The sequence below is a fragment of the Lonchura striata genome, chromosome 7 (genome assembly GCF_050655825.1).
Source record: "Lonchura striata isolate lonStrDom1 chromosome 7, ASM5065582v1, whole genome shotgun sequence".
In the NCBI taxonomy this organism is placed as follows: domain Eukaryota; kingdom Metazoa; phylum Chordata; class Aves; order Passeriformes; family Estrildidae; genus Lonchura; species Lonchura striata.
Genome location: NC_140709.1, coordinates 18,188,491 through 18,208,484, shown reverse-complemented (window position 1 = coordinate 18,208,484; position 19,994 = coordinate 18,188,491). Strand labels below are relative to the sequence as shown.

The window sequence follows — 19,994 nt, the reverse complement described above, 5'->3', positions numbered from 1 at the left end:
TTAATGGATAAAATTATTCCTAAACTAGTCAAGACGGTTAAGAGAAAAAAAATAATGGGAGGGGGAAGGATAAGGGATGAGGTAGAGATAAAAGGAATTTTATTTTTTTTTTTATCTGGATGCTTTTCTTGAACAGCATGTTCCACATTTGCTAATATAGGGATAGAGGAAAATCTCTTAACATTGGGAAAAGGAAAAATAAATGTATCCAAAAAGGAATAATTTTAGGAAATTTTAACTTAGTAGTAGCATTTTTAGTATTATTTCATAATGATTGTGTACATATGGACCTGGAAATAATTAGGGCTGTATCTTTCTCAGCTGAAATAGAACTCTAGTGCCAAAAGGAACCCCAAAGAGTTTAATTGGCATGTAAGTTGCTAATTCCTCTGTGACCTTCCCAAACTTTGAGAACAGTCTTGTGCCCATAACATAGCAACTGTCATTATAAACAAACACTAGTGATATTTGATTGTTAACAGTTTGTGATTGTACAATGAGTGTGTTTTTAGTGGCTGTTTTGTTGATAGCAGCTGTTCTGGGTGAAGAACAACTGTCTTCTGTTTCAACAAATCTGCTTGGGGATTTCTAAAGCATTAGTTTCCATGACTGTCTAAACATTCCCAAAGAATGCTTATAACAGGAGTTTGAGGGGTAGGGTTGGAAAGCTTATTCTTAAATTTACCCTTAGTAATTTCAATACTCTCAGAACAAATGGTACACTTTTTACTGAGAGTTGGGTCAATATTAATACAAATAACAAACATGATATGTAAGCTGTACTTGTTAAGACAATACTAGAATGCATTCTTCAGAAATTCCTAGTCTTCCAGACTGATGGAATAATTTTTCTTTAATCTCTTCATCTATTTTGCCAGTTGTTCTCAGTACTAAGCAGGGCAGGTTTTGCTTTGCCTGTTATATCTGATGTCATCCCAGCCAGAGCAACAAGAACATGTTAAAATACCAGACATCCAAGGAAATCTTCACAAGTGACAGAAAAGTGTAAAGAATGTGAATATTAAAGACTAGGTTTGTGTTAGTGGTGGTGAACATCCAAAGGAGTAAAGGAATTGAAGCATACAATCAGCCCAGGGCAGAGGGAGAGTTAAGTCCACAGAACCTCCAACAACTGCTAAAAAAAAAAAATCTGGCCCACAGTGTCTGTTTGCAAGTGCTAGTGTACTCAGTGTGCTAGTGCTGGTGTACATTAACCACTAGAGTACTTATGAATGGTTAAAATATTTCTAGTTTAAAAATATTTAATAAACTATGGCTGGACTCAGAATTTTGTAATTTTCCCGCAGCTATATGTGTCTGTCTACCTGTTTAATGTCTTTTTCCTTTTTTCCCCACTATGTGATCCTGAGCAAGAAAGACTACCATCTAGCAGGCTATAGTCACGCTTAATCTGAAGTGGCAAAGCAAGAGAAAATAAATTTATTTCACATTTGCTTAAGGCTTTATATAGCTCTGTTTTATCAATAATACAATAAAAATAATATTTCAAATAGTTAAGCTGATTGCAGTTTTCTAAATTAAATACTTGAACTAAATGGGGAGATGAAATGCAGGAGCTGAAATTGGTCACCTTTGGTTAAACAGCATGATTGGCCTGATCAGCAGACACCATTCCATTGCTTCAATTGCTAAAAGCTAATTAAACACTTGATTTCTGCTAACTGAAGTGTATTTGGCCACCTGCAGTTTCAAAGTGCATGTCCCAAATAGGAAATCCCTACGCTATCAATGCCAAGCTGCTGCAATTCTAAACTTCAGCATCTAAATGAAACAAGGAGGTGAAGCAAAAGTTGAAGAAGTGGATTGCAGAAAACTTCCTTTTTAAATTGCAGAGGACTGGGAGCAAGCTGGGCACCCAGGCAGCTGCAGAGGTAGGTGCCTCACTGTCAAGGAATAGCATGCTGTTAACCCTTCTCAGGAGCAGCACTAGAGCCGGGGTGAGTCTTGAATAGTCAGAAGGCAGTTGAGCTGCTGGTGGCCCCAGCTCTTTAAGCATGATTCAACCATCTCTTACACATCTGTGTAACCTCACCTGAGCTCTACTGTGAGCTGTGTTAAGAGCTTTAGCAGAAGCTACCATGAGACACAGGCACAAGCTCTATGTATCAAGTTCACCTAGAGCTTGGCTTCTCAGGAGAAGGAACCACAAAAGATGGAGTTCTGGGGGACATGTGCTGCAAGGCTCTACCTGTAAATAATGACTTTATTTTTTTTTTTTTTTTTTACTTTATTCAAACTCTGCTGTTGTGTTCTTTAAAAGAAAATGTCAGAAGTAAAAAAAAATATTTTAGACTGTCAGGTGTGCTTGCAAGTTCAATAGACATAAAAGACACAGCCATTGCTGCCAACTAAAGATGAAAAGGTGTAATGAAGGGTCTGCTAGACATTGTCAGGAAAAGGAAGTAGGTGTGTCTTGTGAAACTTACATTGCTTTAAAAACATAATTTGGAGGTGATGTGAAATGTGAGTTGCCTGATCATCAGTGGGAAAAGCAACATATGCAGGAATCAAATAAATCTCCAAGTGAAAAATAAAGATGTTAAAACCAGCAGAATTTCCGATTGAATTCTGACTCTTTAAATTGCTTATCTAACAGTGGGAGGCAATTTGAGTGAGACAGCAAAACAAGACCTTTGGAAACCACGTGAAGAGAGATTAAAGAATGGGGTTGCTTTAGTTAAAAAAAAAGGAAAACTGATTAGGCTGACATAACCATGTTTCAACACCAAAAACTGCTACATGAATGCAAGTGATTAATCATTCTACTATCAAGCAATAGGCTGCTTTAGCTTTAGAGTATAAAGGAAGAATAGTGCTGGGTAAAACTGTAGGTTTATTTAGCTGACTCTCTGGCTTTTGACAATGATCAAAAGTATATGCTTAGGGAAAAACATAAGATTATAAAACACACAAAGTAATACTTACCCCCAGGTATGCTAAACCTTCAACAATTTTTAACTGAGAATGACAAAGGGAATATGATTTTATGTATTTAATAGTCTTAAATAGTCTTGTTCAAGAGCTTGGCAACTTATTTTTTCAACTCCCAGAAATCTTGAACAGTGACACATTTCTGTGTAACATGGAGTTCTTCAGCTTAATGATACACTGTCTGAAAAATGATTTTTTGTTTGTTGTGAACTTCTACTTGCTTGCCTAATTTAATCCTCTCCAGTACTTTTCCTGAAAGAGATATTAACTCATCCATCCCCATCCACGCTTCTCGGTTCCACTCATATCCTTACATAACATCAGGAGTTTGAGGTATTTGAGGCTTGTACGCTTTGCCATTTTATTAATTATATATCAGCAAGGTTTGCCAAAAGAAATATGTTGCTCTGAGCATTCCTATATTTTATTTCTCTCAATATTGTGAGAAGAGGATTTTTTTTCTTAAGGCACATTATTTTAATCTCTTTTTGCTATAGTGGGCCACCTATAAGATATACCTATTCTGTACAAGATCAAAGTTCTAGAAAGGTTTGTGTGTCATGCTTCTAAAGCACTAAACATTGAGCTGAATAGAATCTTGTGAATCCTATTTATTGACTGACGTGATCACCTGATTCACAGGTGATTTTTCAGTTCTCTGGCCAGTGAACAAAAGCACTTAAAACCTTAAGTATTTTAGTAAATAATTTCAACTTAAAGACTATGTACCTGCATGTTTACAAATACAAACAGCTGTCCAGAAATCTGGAACAGGGCAAATGTATTGCCTTTAGTTCAAACACTGTAGCCTGGCTTGGAATGAAATGCTATTTTTTCCTGAACTGTTTCTGCTGATTCATTGTTACCTTACCTTACTTTGTATTGCAAAGTTTAAGTGAAACATGCTGCTTTAACTGTCTTTAAATGAACTACCTTTGTGGCAGTGTTTTTAGATGGGTCTTTTGATGCCTTTTTAATGGTACATTAAAACTTAATGATTGCTGAGTAACACTAGAATCCCCATGGAAGCACATATGGTATCTGCATTAATACTGAATGAATGCATAATGATCAGTAGAATTTCAGTGATTTCCACATGAATCAACAGTGATGAGCCACTTAGTGCTACACTCAATTACATCATGTTTAATTTATGTAGCATTGTTTGGACATTATGCTTAAAACGTCTTTAGTAAATCATTGAAACGCTAATTGAGCCTCCATTTCAGGAACAAATTACACTGTAAACATAAAACTCATTTTTTTAACACAACAATTAATTTTTGTTGAAGCCCACTTGCAAAGGGTCAACAATTTGATATATTCTCACTATTATTCCCTGAAGAATAGAATCCTAGTATGAAAATGGATTGTAGTAGCTGTTAAATTGTTTCTGTTCCCTTAGTTGTGCGGCCACCGGACACTGGAAATGCATTAATTCCCTGAACTCTGGAAAAAATGGCAATACTTCACCTGCCCTATCTGACTGCTGCCAAGCAGTTCAGAAGACTTTTCAGGTCAGATCTTGCCCAAATCTATGCAGCAGGCTCAGAAGAGTCTCCACAATGCCTGACTAACATCACACCACCTCTCCTGCTTGGGAGGCCCTTCTGGCACATCCATGACTTCCTTGCAGCAAGGTGTGCCAAGAGCTTTTGAAGAGTGACTGTGCCATCGTCTGCCAGAGCTAGACAAAGTGATGGTGAGGCAACCTACACCAAAAGCAGGCACTTCCTTTCAGCTGCTCTCCCATCTTGTGCAGGACAAGGAAGCAAATGTGGTGTTGATTGCCTGTGCAGAGGAATATAGTTTTGCCTCACCTCCAAAACATCACACAGGTGTGAGGACCTACTGCCTCACTCCTGCTCCATGTGGTAGCACACGGAGCACGGGCTGTTGCTTGGCCCTGGGGTAAAGGCTGGAAAAAGCCACCAGTGGCAGCCTTCCACTGAAGTCTTCCACAGTAACCAACAGTATTTAAACAGGGTCCAGACTTACCAAAGAATGCTGTGTTGGATTCCCCTTTCCAAACTGACTCCTCATGGAAACTGGAGATACACATATATCTGATAATAGCAAAAAAATAGTACAAATAAAGGTGCTTTGTAAGAGAAAATGGAAATAAAATATGCATACTTCAAACCTCCCTAGGCACAGTAAACTTCTTGGCTTCCACTTTTCCTGATACTTTTTAGCAGATAACACACTGACACACTGTTTCCAGGGGTATCTCCTTGAGCTGGTCTTGGACAGGTTCCATAGCAGGTCTGTAAAGATTCATTCATAGAATAAAGCTGAGTTTGCCTCTTTTACTCAATCAGCTGAGTTACTCAAAGAGCCATCTAAATTGTGTGACTTGTGGCAGAGAGGACACTGCCTTCCACTGCTCCAGAAGGGACCTTGTTCAGGCCAGCAAGGTCCTATCAAGGATCATTTTGACTTGAATATTCATCCTCAAAAATCCCTGGTCCAATTACAGTAAGCTGGAGAGGTCTTGGCTTAGGGCAGTTTTAGTTCTGTGAAATTATCCAATAGTTGTCTTAACAAAGAGGACTAGAGAGAAAGAGGACTCTGTTAGGAGACAAGATCCTACCACCTATTTGCAAAAAAATCCGTGCATTTATTTTTAGCTTTGGCAGTTTTTCTGGGTTGGCTTCTAGCACTAGGCACTGCATCTAGTTACTAGAGTTTATAGGGGATTTAACAGCTATGAGTTCACAATGCTATAATTTTAATTTACTGTTCTTTTTAATCTACTATAAGATTATCTGATAACTGGCAAGGCATCTGACAAACAGTGACCAGTAACTTTGTTAGAATATCCATAGACAAAGAACTTTATAATGATAATGATCATAACAATACCTGCTCTCATTTCTCTGGATTGCTGAAAAATGCAAATTCAGACCTTTAATGATTGCAGCTCGGGCTTTCATTTCTGACAGCAAACTGTGAGAAAAAAAATCTTTCCATCCTAAGCAACTGTAAAAGAAGCTATCAGAGGTGGGTGTTTTTGTTGGTGTGTTTTTTTTTTTTTAATTATAATTCACTTCATTCTTGTTAAAATAATTTAATAAATTAAGTGTAAGACAGAAAATATTCTTATGGTGAACCTTTTTATTTTGCTTTTAAAAAGTTCATTTTTGGTTTATGTTGATTTCATGATTCAGGAATTCTATGCCATGTTAATTTAATTCAGTTTTAATCTGAATTGAATAAAATATATGCTAGCTTGCTGGCTATGATGATAAAATGCATGTACTGCTTAAAGAGAAAGTGTTTGAAATATACCAAATAATCTGAAATGCACTTCTCTTCAATGTATGCCTAATAGATTTTAATGATGTAATTATTTTTAATTTTTTATGTTGCTATATATATTTTAGAACCTGCCAAGTAAGAATATCTTTTAGAATTAGATGCAATGAAGTTATAATATTACTATAGTATTTGGAATAACACCGATATAAGGAACAGGAGAAGAAAACAATTGAATATATGCTTTGAACTACATGATGACTGTTCAAACAGACATTACAGAAAATTATATTTCCTTGACTAGTGTTGTGGTTACAGTGATATAATTCATGTTTCATAACTCTGAAGAAATAATGAAGACATTATAACCAGAAATGTGTCAATTTGAATAAATTTATTATGAATTGCTTTGGTTTAAAAGCTCCCAATATGTTATAATAGAAGCCTACGTTCCTGCTTGAGAGCCAGCCAAACTGGGGTTTTAATATTTTAACAAATCATTTAATGGTAGGTTTTTCTCTTGAAATAAACAAAAGGAGAAATGTTCTGAAGGTACTGTGATAATAAAAGATATTAAAATATATCTTTCTTGCTCCCCATGGAAATTCAAGCAGCTTTTGCCTGAATCCAAGTTGCAATTAGGCAAAATTCAGCCCATGCAATAATTAACTCCCTTCACCCGTTGCTGAACTGCAATTACATTTGGATCGAATGCAATATTCAATGGGCTACCTCCAGCTACACTGCAAAGTACCTTCTCCAAATAAAACCATGCAGTTTGGGAATGTTAATTGGAATTTGGTTAAGGGACTCCCACAAAGTCCAGTATATCAGTCAGTAAGTTTCATGTATCACCCTCAGCAATATATCTTGGCTTTAATATGATTGATAGGTGGTATTGGCTCTGTAGTCAGGGCTTGACAAAATGCTAAAATGGGCTTGAGGCCTTGAAGAGCTACTACAGGAGGAAGAATCCTCAAACTCACTTTGTCAGTTCCAATTCTTTAAGAGACTTTCAATGGTTTGAACTTTTACCAGTAGGCTTTTTGCCAGATTAGTTACTGTCTGTCCTCCCACACCTCATAATGAGAACACAAAAACCATAAAGCTACTACAGATTCTTTGTCGTGTGCTGTGGCAAATTTAACAGAACTGCGCCTGTATGCTCAGTCCATCTGTGGGATGGATATGTCATCTTGAGTGAGCCAGCAGCACAGAAATCCAGTCATAAGAAAGTATACCAAGTTTAGTCTGGATGTATAAAGACCTGGACATTACAGAAAGGGGATGTATTAGTCAGTAGTTCTTCCTGATGGGTAGGATGAAAGCTCAAGTGAATTTGAAGTCAAAAAACTTCACTGTCAAAAAACTTCACTGTCACTGTCTTATAAAGTAAGTTCAAGTAGTGTAAAAAAAAAAAAAAGAAAAAAACATTCTCCTTTCTTATATTATAATTTTGAGACAAGTATAATGGGTTGGGATAAATTTATGGAAGTGGAGGAGAACACTGAAGGTTGAATTTGAAAGGGCTGACTTACATAATTTGTAGGGCTGGCTATAATAATTTTTTTAATTTTAGATATGATCTCAGTTTGTACTCCTTCTTTCCAAATATTCAGATACACCAAATGTTAAATTTCTTTGAAGTCAGGTGCAAATTATTTATGAACATGCTTAGTAGCCAGCATTTTTCTCCCCTTGCCCTGACACCCCAAGGGAAATTCTGTAAGACTTTTTGACTGTTAAACAGAATTTATAAGGTTACTGCGTGTAACATAATTGTCTAGAATTATCTTCTATGTTGTTTTTCATATACTGTGGAGTATCTCCTTCATAAATTCACAAAAGCAAAATAGATAGTTGCTTACATTTAGTGTTATAAAATTGTTCTCCTTGTCATGGTAAAATTATGACTATTAGGAAAAAAAAAATTAAATTCTAGTAGGTACTAAACAACTCCAGAGTAGGTCTTTGATTAACATAAAATCAAAGGAAAAGGTACTATTTTTTTCTCCAGCTCAAAGGAAAAATGCATTTTGGATGAGATTTAAAGCTGATTTATTGCTTGAAGTGGCAAAGTATTAATGCATTTTACCTTTTTTTAATTTTATTTTTAGAAACAAAAATCTTTCATTATACAAAGAAGGACAGCCTGATTATTAGAGTACTAATTTTGGACTCAGAGTTTGCATTTCTTACTGAGCAACAAATTCCATTAGCTTTTGAGAAAATCACTTAGCAAATTGCATTGTCTAATTTTCAACAGCAAAGAGATGTTTCAGTAAGAAGACAGTTCTCCTAAGGTTTTCTGTGTATTCAGAGGAAACAAAAAGTTTTTCTGGGATGGTTGCCAGTGTTAAACTCCCTGTGTTTTTCAATTGACATCTGGAGTCTTCTGTTTCTCTTCTTTGTGATGGCCAATACAACACAGTATAGTTGTCTAAAGTCAGGTACTCTGAACACCCCCTTAGGGTTAATTTTTAAACCTGTTCCAGCACATAAAGATGCAAACACTTACTCATCCGTATGAAGGGAATAAATACATTAAAATGTTAGGTGCATTGATGTTGTGATAATTAGGTTCGTAAGTGCTGAGATTGGCATTGTTAGATAGGGTTCCTGAATTACAGAAATTTGCATTAATAACCTTTTAATACAATAACTTCAAGTAGTCAGCACAATGCTTTTAAAATATGAACGGTAGGTTGGTTTTTCAAACGTTTGTTGGATATCTCATTTCCTGAATATAGATTTCTTGGAATAACTCTTGAGACAGAGAAAATGACCTTCTCTGTGTGATTAATTCATTCCAAAGAGAGCTAAATGTCCTACCAGGTGATGTATTAAAGTGGTAGCAGGTATGTTATCATACAGTGGCACTACCTCCAGAATTCCAGCTGGACTGATGAGCATTTGTTTGGTTTCTGTCATTTGGCAGAAACATGACGACTCCATCATCAGGGTTCAGCAGAGCTTTCCGTTTCAGAGCCCATTTTCAAGGCATTCTAAATTGCACATGCACAGGTAGATTGATTTGGAAATTGCTTTGCTCAACCAGGGCTGGTGCAAATTTGGGTGTGCAAATCTGGGCTAGATTATTCCAGTGATTTTGGAAGAGAAAAATTCCTCCTTCCCGCACATGTATGCAGATATGCATATGAACACATTTCTTACTGTTCCCAGAATTAGAGAAAATCTCCTTAGATCTGATGAAAGCTTTTAAAATCCAGTTTCACACTGCAGTATGCCTGATGTTCCTACACTTTATTTCTTAAAGCCACAGCTAGATTTTTGCAAGCTGCATATTACAGAAGCAGAAAAGAAATAATATGATTGAAGTGTAGACACCTAAATACAAGTGGCTGGTGACATATTTAATAACCAATGGGATCTGAAACACCCCCACAGGACCCGTGTGAAATCTATGCCATCTTAGGGCATGGTAGAATTGGGATCTAAATTGGTATGAAATGTCTGCATTTAGACAAACAAATCTCTTTACATAAATTCTTCCAAAACCAGAATTAATTTTGTCTTTCAATTGCATACATCAGCCTTGTACTCTGTTAACAGAAGTGGAGTGCTGCATGCCTTGAGTCTGCCCAGGTATGGCGTTTCTTTAAGTCCAAAGGAAGTTTACATCTGCCTTCCTTTTTGCATGTATCTTACTGTGCTTTGTCTGGTTCTACTATTTCAGTGTCCTTGGCAGCAGCTCAGAAATGGCTGAGTGGTGTGGCTGCTTATGAAAAGTCATTTTAGCTCTACATTTCTTGTTTTTATTTTCTTTGTGGTTAGTTTGGGTTTGTTTGGGGGGTTGGGTTTTTTGTTGGTGTTTTTTTTTTTTTTTTAATGCTTGTATTTTGTTTCCCACTCTACAAAATGACTAGTGTTAAAGGATCTCAAATCTGATTTCCCAACAACTCACACTATGGAAACTAAACTTCTATGTGCTGGATAAACACATGGAATACCAGATAGCACAGTTGCCTGCAACCTTCCTTCCATAATAATTACATGGTTTTGTGCAGTATTCTGAAGGCATGTGAGGTCACAAATTACATTTTTTGTGTAAGGTGGAGTTCCAGAAATAGGGCTGTAAAAAGTATCAGCAGTACTTCGCTGTTGTGAAACATCGCCTGTTTAATTTATCTAAATGGTTAATAATTTATGTGATGTTTAAAGTCATCCACTTGTCAATTCCCTTCCAGAAGATTACATCTAGTGCAGTAGCTGTTGTGGTACCAGGGGTAGTTGTGGACAAATGAACCACATAATACAGTGCTGCAGTTATTTCTGGAAGTGAGTGCACAGCCTCCAAGTACCATTAGATGCAGATGTAGCCACTGTAACCCCCACGTATGCAACACTCGCCCTGTGCTATTACAGTTCTCTCTAGGAAGGAACTTCAGGCCTCGGTTCAAGGTTGGCCAGAGCAGATTGCATCACCTAATGCATTGTTTATTACAGACCTTCTGTGTAACTGATTTCATGCAGGCCTAGTGCGAGGGAGCAGAAGCCAGCATGTCACATGTCTGACCTGCAGCTCACAAGCCCTACATGCCACTCAGTCAACCCTGTGCTGAACCTCATTATCTGCTCTTGGCGACAACAATTCAGAAATCACAAGCTCTTGATTTGATTTGATAGATTTGAAGGGTATCATTCTTATTCTAAAAAAGCCTGTACAGGATTTCATTCCAAGCTTGTGTTATAGTTCAAGGCAAAATTCCATCGGGGGGTGTTCTGACAGAGCTATCACAGGGAATCACAGAACTTGCTATTGAAATAGCAAACACTGTTGTCAAAGCTGGCAATAAAATCCATCTCTCTACTCAAGTTTCTTACGAAAGTATGCTAAAGTATTCAGGCTTTTCAATGGATAAAGAAAGGTCCAAAACCAAACAACAACAGAAAACACAAATCTGCTTCTTGATAGTAAGTGCAGCAAAAGGGAATGTAGTCAGGGGAAACACTGGATTTTTACTGTGCTGGTTGTGTAGCTGTACACTGAGTTTCAGATTAGGTTGAAAAGCAGCTTGGGGAAATGACTGAGACTGGTGGTACTGATTTAATCTCTTGGAACCTTGTATAAAAGATATACATCTTGTATAAAAGATATACATTTTAACAATAATTGTAAACTTAATATTCAATTCAAGCTGTAGTAATAGGAAAGACTCCTCACAAAATATTCAACCACAGATACTTTTCAAAGACTTATGCACTACTGCCAGGAAGTTAGCTAGTGGTATGTCCATTTGTGGTCACTGGATAAATTTGGCTCTCATTAAATACTTGAGCCCATTTTCAAATTTGTAAATGGGCTTTTGAAATGCTCAAGGAGCAAGAATGCTCCTTGAGGATCATTTGTTCAACACATTTTAAGTCCATTGAGATAATAAATACACACAAATTGAGGCGTACCTTTTTTACTGAATGAATTACTTTTTTCTTAGGGTGATCCTCAGCATTACTGCTGGTGCAATTTATTTTGGGGGGCTTTTGTAGAAAATGTACAGGGAGACAAGACATGCCTGGCTGTAGCCTTGCACTGGAAAAAGCAGCTATTTCTGTGGCTTCAAACTAGTACTTAAATAGAAATAATTCCTTTCTCTATTACTGCAGCTACAACAAATGATGGTGGAAAGGTAGGATATTAGCTTTCTTAGGTCAGTGAAGCTTTTTGTGATAAAATTATTATACATACATTGCGAGTATTTTGATAAAAGCAAAGGAGGATGTATGGAAAGGTGACAAAAAACGTCAACAAAAATTCTCTATCGTTTTGAAAGATAATCAGAGGTAGTTTGGATTTTTTAAACCTCCACTTTGCCAGTAATAATTGAGTTTACTCTAATTAAAGGCATAATTTTGTCACATTAATCAAGTGTTGTGATTCTAAATAGCATAGAAGCTTTTGAGAACTGGAGAGCTTGATTTTCTAGAAGTGGGGTGCATACTGAATAGCACGAACCTGTTGCAATTTTCCTCAATATATATTTTAATTTTACTTGATAAACACCTGGATGTGATTATGACTAAGAAAGGTAAAAATTAAAAGATGGGGAATAAGCCTACTGAGTTGAGCACTGAAGAATACACAGAAACTTAGTCTTCTTTCCCACCTTTGTTCTCGGAATCAGTCTTAAAGCTGCAAAACTTATTATCCAACATAAACAGAACAGACAGCTGGGGATACAAGCATCACATAGCCAGCCCAGGACAATGGGAAATGGTAAATCCTAGAACAAGAACAACTGTGCTGCACAAGCATAGAAATTATCAAAAACTACACTAGGCAGCTTAAGCATATTTATGATGAAAAGGAAACCAAGTCACACAGCTCAACAAATGTTGGGTCTTAGCAGAAACCTGCCAGTCTTTTAATATCAACTCTATTAACTGTTCAGAGATTACTGGGTTTTTACCCGCTAGGAGTTAAAAAAGGTTACACTTGAGCAGATTCTAGGTCAGATGCTCTCAGGTATCTTTAGGCAAGCTCAGAAAACCATTTTTGTTGCAGTTGTTTGCAAAGAGAGACAGTAAGGCAGGAGAACCTTTAGTTTCACATTCTCATGCATACAACATTTCCAGCGTCTACACTGGAGTAATCACATAGGTCCTTCTGTGCCTCAGTATTCCACTGCCTGCATTTCCTTCATGCAATGCAATTCCCAGAGAAAGCACTGACAGCAGCAAGCATCAGGACAGACTATGAGATATTGAAAAAAACAATTTAAGACAATTTCTTTCTTACAACATGCAAGTGAAATTATACTAGCATGACATTTTTTACTGATTTTTTTCTAGAAGTGGCATTGCTGCTGTCATGACTAATTAGATTACCACTAAAGTTATTTTGAAAAATAAAGTATTTAATTTATTTGCTGTTATTCATTCTAAGTGTGGTTTTTATTTGCCTGGTATTGTAAACCAATTACATGACTAAGCCAAAGACACAAAAACACACCATGGATGTCAGATTGCAGCTCTGTAACACGTTGCACACAATAGGTGAGAAGTCAAAATATATATATTTTTTTTTGTGGCTGAACTTTTTAAATGCTGACAATTGCTACTTGTAGGTTTTTATCTCTTTCTACCTAGAGCACCTATACCATTTGTCCTGCCTTCTATTCTTCTGAAGCCAATGAGGTTTAACATGCCACAGTTATACCTGTGAATCAATTAGGCAAAAAACCCCAGTGCCCTGGTCTCTGCAGTTTTGTAAAAGGATAGCTGTTTCACAAGCAACGAGCAAATCCAGTCAATTATCTGACACTATAAAATTCCTGGTATATTTGCCAGACTTTGTATATATGAACTGTTAATTCAGACTTCAACTTCTGCTGTAACAGAATGAGCTGTTCAGGGGACAAGAAATCTTTCATTTCATTGAAAATGAATGTCCTGCAAAATCATCTGTGACTCAGCCAAAATGAAAACTGTGACTATCGCTTCTATAACACAAAAATCTTTCTCCAGAATTGAAATCTTAGCTTGTGTGTAATGATTTTTTCAGCGGATTCGGGAAAACAGCGGAGGATTTGCCTCAAAACATTATATATTTTTACCAGTCTCACATCTCAGTTACTGCCCCTGATCATGCCAAGGACATGTCAGAAGGTTTCTACATGGTGCTGTCTTCACCAAGGGCTTTCAGTTTTTGACTATCAAACTGACTGACCTAAACAGTATTACCCACTCTGCTTGGTGTCATCAAACTGTTCTTCATACAGCAAGGGTTTTTTTTATTTTGAAATTGGATGAATGCTGATAAGGACAGTCATGAAATTGCCACAGAGGGATTTGTGTACATAAAGCAGAGCAGGAGCAGGCTGCTGTGGAGCAGCCCTGGGCACAAGGGAAAATCTTATCACATTCCACTGTGCTCCAGGCTGCGGCTGGACGTGGCTGCTGGGCCCAGCCTCCTCACGAGCCGCTTTTGTGGCACAAGGTGACGGGTCTGTCCCCCAGCCTCGGTCATTCCTTATTTCTCCCAGGCATGTCCATCAGACCCCGATGCGCAGAGGGATGCGTGCGCTCGGTTAGATGTTTGCCGGCGCTGAGCCGCGTGCCAGGCCGGTCCGGCGTGCGCGGCTGGAGCCGCTGCCCGGCGCGGGGCAGGAGCTCAGGGGCCGCGCCGGCGCTGCCCCTCGGGCGGCGGCGCCCCGGGCCGGGCCCGCTGCGCGGGGCCCCGCCGGAGCCTCGGGTCCCGGGCCCGCGCACCTGCCGAGCCCGCCCCGCGCCGCCGCCGGCCTGGCGGAGCGGCCGAAGGGCACCGCTCGGCCCCCGCCCGCCCCGCGCTGCCTCCCCGTCGCAGCGCGGAGCCGGCGGCCGCCCGCCCCCGCCGCCGCCCTCGCACGTGTGCCGGGGAAGGCGCTCGGTGCCGCCCGGGCGGCGCTTCCCCCCGCTCCCCGTCGCCTCCCCCTCCTCCGCAGCGGGAGCGAGAGCAGCCTCCGCCCGGCAGCGCCGGGGCCGCTCGCCGCCGTGCCGCCCCGCCAGGACGTCGCCGCCGCCGATGGCCGCCCCGCTGCCCGGTGCGCCCGGCGCAGGGCGGGCGGCGGAGCCCGCTGGCGGCGGCCCCCGCGGCTCTCCCCGCCCGCCCCCCCGGCCCCCCGGGGCAGACCCGCCGCCCTCGCCCCCCGACAGGTAAGGCCGGAGCGGGGCGGGCGCCGCCGCCCCGCCGCTCCCTCCGGGGCCGCCCGCTGCCGTCGGGGGGCGGGCGGCGCCCTGCGGGCGGGACGCGGCGCTGGCGGGGCCGGGGCGCGGCGGCCTGGGGAGGGGGCGAGGCGCGGGCGGGGGCGGCCTGCCTCCGACCGGCCCGCGCTTCCCTGGAGCTCAAAAGTTGTTCGCCGGCCTCGGAGACACTTTCCGCCGCTGCGGATGCGTGCGTGTCCCGCCCCCCACCCCCCTTTTTATTTTTGAGGTTTCTCAGCCTGGGGTGAAAGGAGCCGGCAGTGCCGAGCCCGCCTGGTCAGGCTGAGCCAGCAGCTGCTTTATCCTTGCAGTGCCTTTCTCAGAGTGTCGGTGAGATGAAACCGCTTCGCCGGGAGCAGTGCCGCTGTCAGCGGTGTGCAGCCCGTTTGGTGCCTCTCAGGCTGTTCTTAAAAGCATTGGCCTCTATTCTTAGTAAATCTGGGTTTTTCATGCCGCATCTGATGAGTTTCGGTAGACTGAAGTTTACAAAATCTTAAAATACTGCATTACAGGGTTTTTGCTCCTCCTAAAGCAAAATACCACTTTAAATGAATCCTCACCAGTTTGGTAAGGATTTTCTGTAAGTGAAGTATCTTCATTTTGTATTGTTATGTTACTCTGATGGTTTTCCTCACTTTGTACTAATTACAATATGAAATCTGGAATGATAATAAAGAAGGCGATAAAGTAAAATATGAAGCCTGGGGCATTAACTCACACACGTAGAAGACTCTTGTAATATGTTGGCAGGTGCAGATACATCAGGTGCTTTGGGTGCAGGTTTTCAGATGAAATCAAGTAGACAAAGTGCTCTTCAATATTTTATGTGAGAAAACTATGCACCGTAATGTACACAGCCGTCTAAACAACCACATTATTAATGTGATACTTTAAACCGGTGCATAACTGAATTCTTAGGCAAGTACAGTAGTGATTACCTTCCCTACTCCTGCAAATGCTGCCTGGTGGTACTTCTGACACAGTCCTGTTTCAGCAGACAGCAACAACTGAGACATTTATTTTATGATGGAGCTGCAGAGATGCCAATACAAAACTAACTGAAAACATAAATGAATGGATTGCTTTGCACTGTTTTCTCCTGTCAGTCACTTTGATTCGATTCTGGTTAAAAAAAAAGTTTCCATTTGTTTAAAATGCTGTTGTGATATACTTGGAAAGTTTTGCTGAGAAGTTACATGCATCTACTGTTGTAATATGTGTACACAGGGAATGGCATAAACACAGGGACAACAAAATATTTACTAATGTCCTTAGAAGCCAATATAAATATATCTCTGCTCTTACTCTGCAAAGACTTACACATACTCAAACAACTTTATATTCAGAGCTGAATACTTGGATTGCTTTCAAGTAGTGTTAGGCACTGTATGTTAATATATTCAGCCTACTGATTAAATAAAATAACTGCAAAAAAAAAGCTAATTGCTGCAACCAGGAAGCATCGTGGTCTTAGTGCTTTAGTAGCTCATGTACTGTGGTTGGATATTGCAATTTTAACAGCAGCTGCTACAATTATTGCTTGATATGATATGATGTATTTCTGTTGAAATAGGAGAAAAAAGAAAGGTGACAGTATTTTGGAGAAGCCATCGATTCCAAATCCTTTTCCTGAGCTGTGTTGCTCGCCGTTTGCATCAGTTTTGTCAGCCAGTCTGTTGCCCAAGGCAACTTCAAGAAAAAAGCAGGTAAGATTTATAAATTATTGTTTGACAGTTTCTAAATTGGTTAAATGAAAGGTTGAGGAAAAGCTCAGTTACCTATTAAATTATTTTATAAAATAGAGGTGTTCATATTTCTGTAATTTGGTGATTTTTTTTCTGTAGGTCATCAATGGTTGCAGAAAATGAGGTTTTGGAATCTGTGACTTAAGACATGACTCTTCTTTCACAGAATACTTGTGTGGCTCTGCAGATTTTTCAATTTAAGTGAAACCAGGGGCAGGCAGGCAGTTCTTTATGTCCTTAAATGAGAAGTTAATTTCTTTTTTCCCTTCCTCCCTACCTCCAATTACTGTCATCAGTGTTACAGAACAGAGGGTTTAACAGTCCTGAACAGCTTTTCTGAAGTTCTAATTTTGCCAGGATAATGGGAAAAACCTAAATGGCTGGGGAAGGAGCAGATGCTATGTACCTGGCTATATGTTATATGCATGTGTGTTTATCTGTTTATGGTGATGTTACTATATTTCCATAAAGACCTTAAACTGTAAGCCATGGCAAGATCTGAGTGGTCAGAAAGACCTGACAGTACTGATCAGACAGAGTTTCCAGTTAATGGAGATTACTGGTGTCAAAGATCAGTTTCACTCTTTGAAAGCTTACCTGTTTCATTCTGTCTTCTCTTCTTGAGACTGGAAAGAGTTCTGATAAGGAACATCTGTGGGATTAAGATTACTCCCTCCCTCACACTCTGTTTTGGTGGTCTGTATAATCCCTGTTTTAACAGTTTTAAGGGTGATATTGGAGGTGTAAGAACTTAACCTGCTGCTGGTTATTCCATTTTTAGATTTGCATGAAGAATACACCCGGAAGTTGAAGTTTCTTGTAGTTGTATTAACTTTTCTGAAGTTAACCTGCCACAGCTGTTTCTGTGCACCTGCCAGAGAGCTTTGTTAGCCAAGTTGTGGCTAGGACTTTAAGGAGGAACCTTCTCCTCACTTCTCCAGTGAAAAACATGTATGTGTCTGGGAAACTGCCCTGATTCGATCTTGCCCTGTTTTGCATGTCCACCATGGTGTCTCTCTATATGCTGTGGTGTCTTTCTGGACTACTTCAATTGCTTTTAGTACTTCTCCTACAATAGCAATACTAATTTGATGCATTCTGGCCAGTGTGCATCTGAATGTTGCTAACTCAGTGGGATAGAACTGTTCTAGTTTAATCTTCTTGGGCAAGGTGGAAGCACTATCTCTGCAGAGAAGGAAAAACACAGAATTCGTAACATTATCTTTTAGAACAAAAGGAGTAAAAGTCACATTTTTTAAAAGATACTTTAAATTAGTCATGTTGCAGGCCTAAATTGCAGTCATTGTGGTAGTCTTTGGACTTGAAACTGGGAAGCATGATTTAACACACAAAGGTCACCTGCTCTTGTGGCCAGTCATATTTAACGTTATTGACAGGCTTGATGGGTTAAACCAGCTAAGTGTTAGCTTCAGTCTTTCAGAAGTTGAAGTTCATATCTTCACTGACGTTACTTCTTTCTTCCCAAAGGTTCATTTGTACTTCTTGTGGTGATTTCTGCTCATTTCTCCTGGATTTTCATTTAAGAATGTAGTGCTCCTTCTGGTAAAAGCAAGAACAAGAACAACTGGTTTCCTGACAGAAGTGAGCTAACATAATGCTGGTGTCTGTTGGAGGGCCTGACCTATTTTTCAGCTACCGTAAAAATGGAGATAAATATTCCTGTTACTTTTGTGGAGGCATTTTAACAAGACTATGGTTTCTGTCACCTAGGTGTCTGTTTATGGCCACTGCAGGAGAAATGATACTAGGCCAAGAGGACCATCGGACTATTTTTCAGACTCAGCATGACTGTTGTTACATTCTTCAGCTAAAATTATTGAAGTTAAGGCCAAATGACAATGGCCAAATTAAACTTGTATCTTTGAAATTCAGGTTTAAGTCTTCTAATAGATTAAAAAAATTACTCAGGTTTAAAAAGAGAGGGAATGCTAAGCAGGTGTGCAAATAGAGGTGAACTGGCAGTGACTTTGACTTCTCACAGGTGGCTGTGGAGCTGTGCTTGGAAATTGTATTTCCAGTCCCTGTCCTTATTTTATCAACTTCATAGGAGCTCTGCGTGCAAATACATGTCTGTATACAAAAATTTTGTAAATATTACTGTTACAGTTTGGTAGTTCACTAACTCTTAAGAGAAACCAGCTACTCTTAAGAATTTTTTTTTTGCGCATAGCGTTGACAGCTGCCAGAATTCTTTCTCCTCTGATGATCTACATATGTTTTCAGTGATTCTTCTTTTAGATTGCTTGCTTTTGATTTAGTCTGTGCATTTAAGTTCAAGCATAGGGTAGGAAAATTGCAGAGTGAATTTCTACTTATGTCTTGTAGGTAACTATTATCAAAATGGGTGTTTCTAAAAGAGAAAAAAAAAAAAAAGAAAAGATGCCTCTTCTGTCTTGTTTTTGTCTCCAAAAAAGATTTTCTGCTTCTGTAGAAGAAAGAAATTGTCATGAATATCTGCTCTTTTATTCATAGCACCTGTGACATCTGAAATCTTTCTACTTCAAAATAGATTATTAACGTTATTTTGAATTCTTGTTTTTCTAAGCTGAATTTCTTACTGTCTTCTGATGATCTTTTATCATAAGCCTCTCAAAACGTTGAACATGCGGCTTGAACAGCATGTTTGTGTGGTTGACTCACTGAAAATAAGTTTATAAAAGCAGATTGGTAAAAGCCACATAGCAGAATAGTGATTTGCCTCTGTGCTTGGGAAGTGGTATGTCTATGTCTCCGAACATTATCTGGTCTGTCTCACCAACACAGCTGTCTATCTCTTTTCTCCCCTTGCAGTTTGGAAGAGTTTTGTGTTATATCTTTGAATCACAGAATCATGAAGTTTGGAAAAGACCCCAAAGATTCTTGGGTCCAACCTTTGACTGAACACCACCATGTTCAATTAACCATAGCACTAAGCACCATGTCCATAAGTGTCTTGAACACTGCCAGGGATGGTGACTCTACCACATCCCTGGACAGTCTGTTCCAGTGCTTAACAACCCTTTCACCAATAAAATGCAGAAAAGCTGGCAGCCCACAGCTTGGACAAGTGCACTCTTCCCTGGGTTGAGAACTGTCTGCATGGCCAGGCCCAGAGAGTGATGGTGAATTGTGGTGCTGCGTCCAGTGTGTGTCTGGTCACTAGAAATGTCCTCCCCCCAGGGAGGAGTGTTGGGCCTAGTCTTGTTTAACATCTTTACTGATGATCTGAATGAGGGGATTGAGCCTACCATTAGCAAATTTGAAGACCATGGGAAGTTGGGTCAGATTTTGATCTGCTGGAGGGCAGGAAGGCCCCGCAGAGGCACCTGGCCAGGCTGG

General features: G+C 39.8%; 1 protein-coding gene across 3 annotated transcripts in view; it reads left to right on the top strand.

Moving 5' to 3' along the window:
- The first annotated feature begins 14,713 nt into the window (after positions 1–14,713).
- GRB14 (growth factor receptor bound protein 14) overlaps positions 14,714–19,994 on the top strand; it is a 56,081-nt gene continuing 50,800 nt past the window's right edge. For all 3 annotated transcript variants that reach the window (XR_014956529.1, XM_021528607.4, XM_085584330.1), the window contains exons 1-2: positions 14,714–14,862; positions 16,484–16,616. Coding sequence is in view for 2 of the 3 variants with exons in the window: in XM_021528607.4 (XP_021384282.4) it covers positions 14,732–14,862; positions 16,484–16,616 (264 nt within the window). In the remaining variant the exon portion in view is untranslated. The remainder of the gene's footprint in view (positions 14,863–16,483; positions 16,617–19,994) is intronic.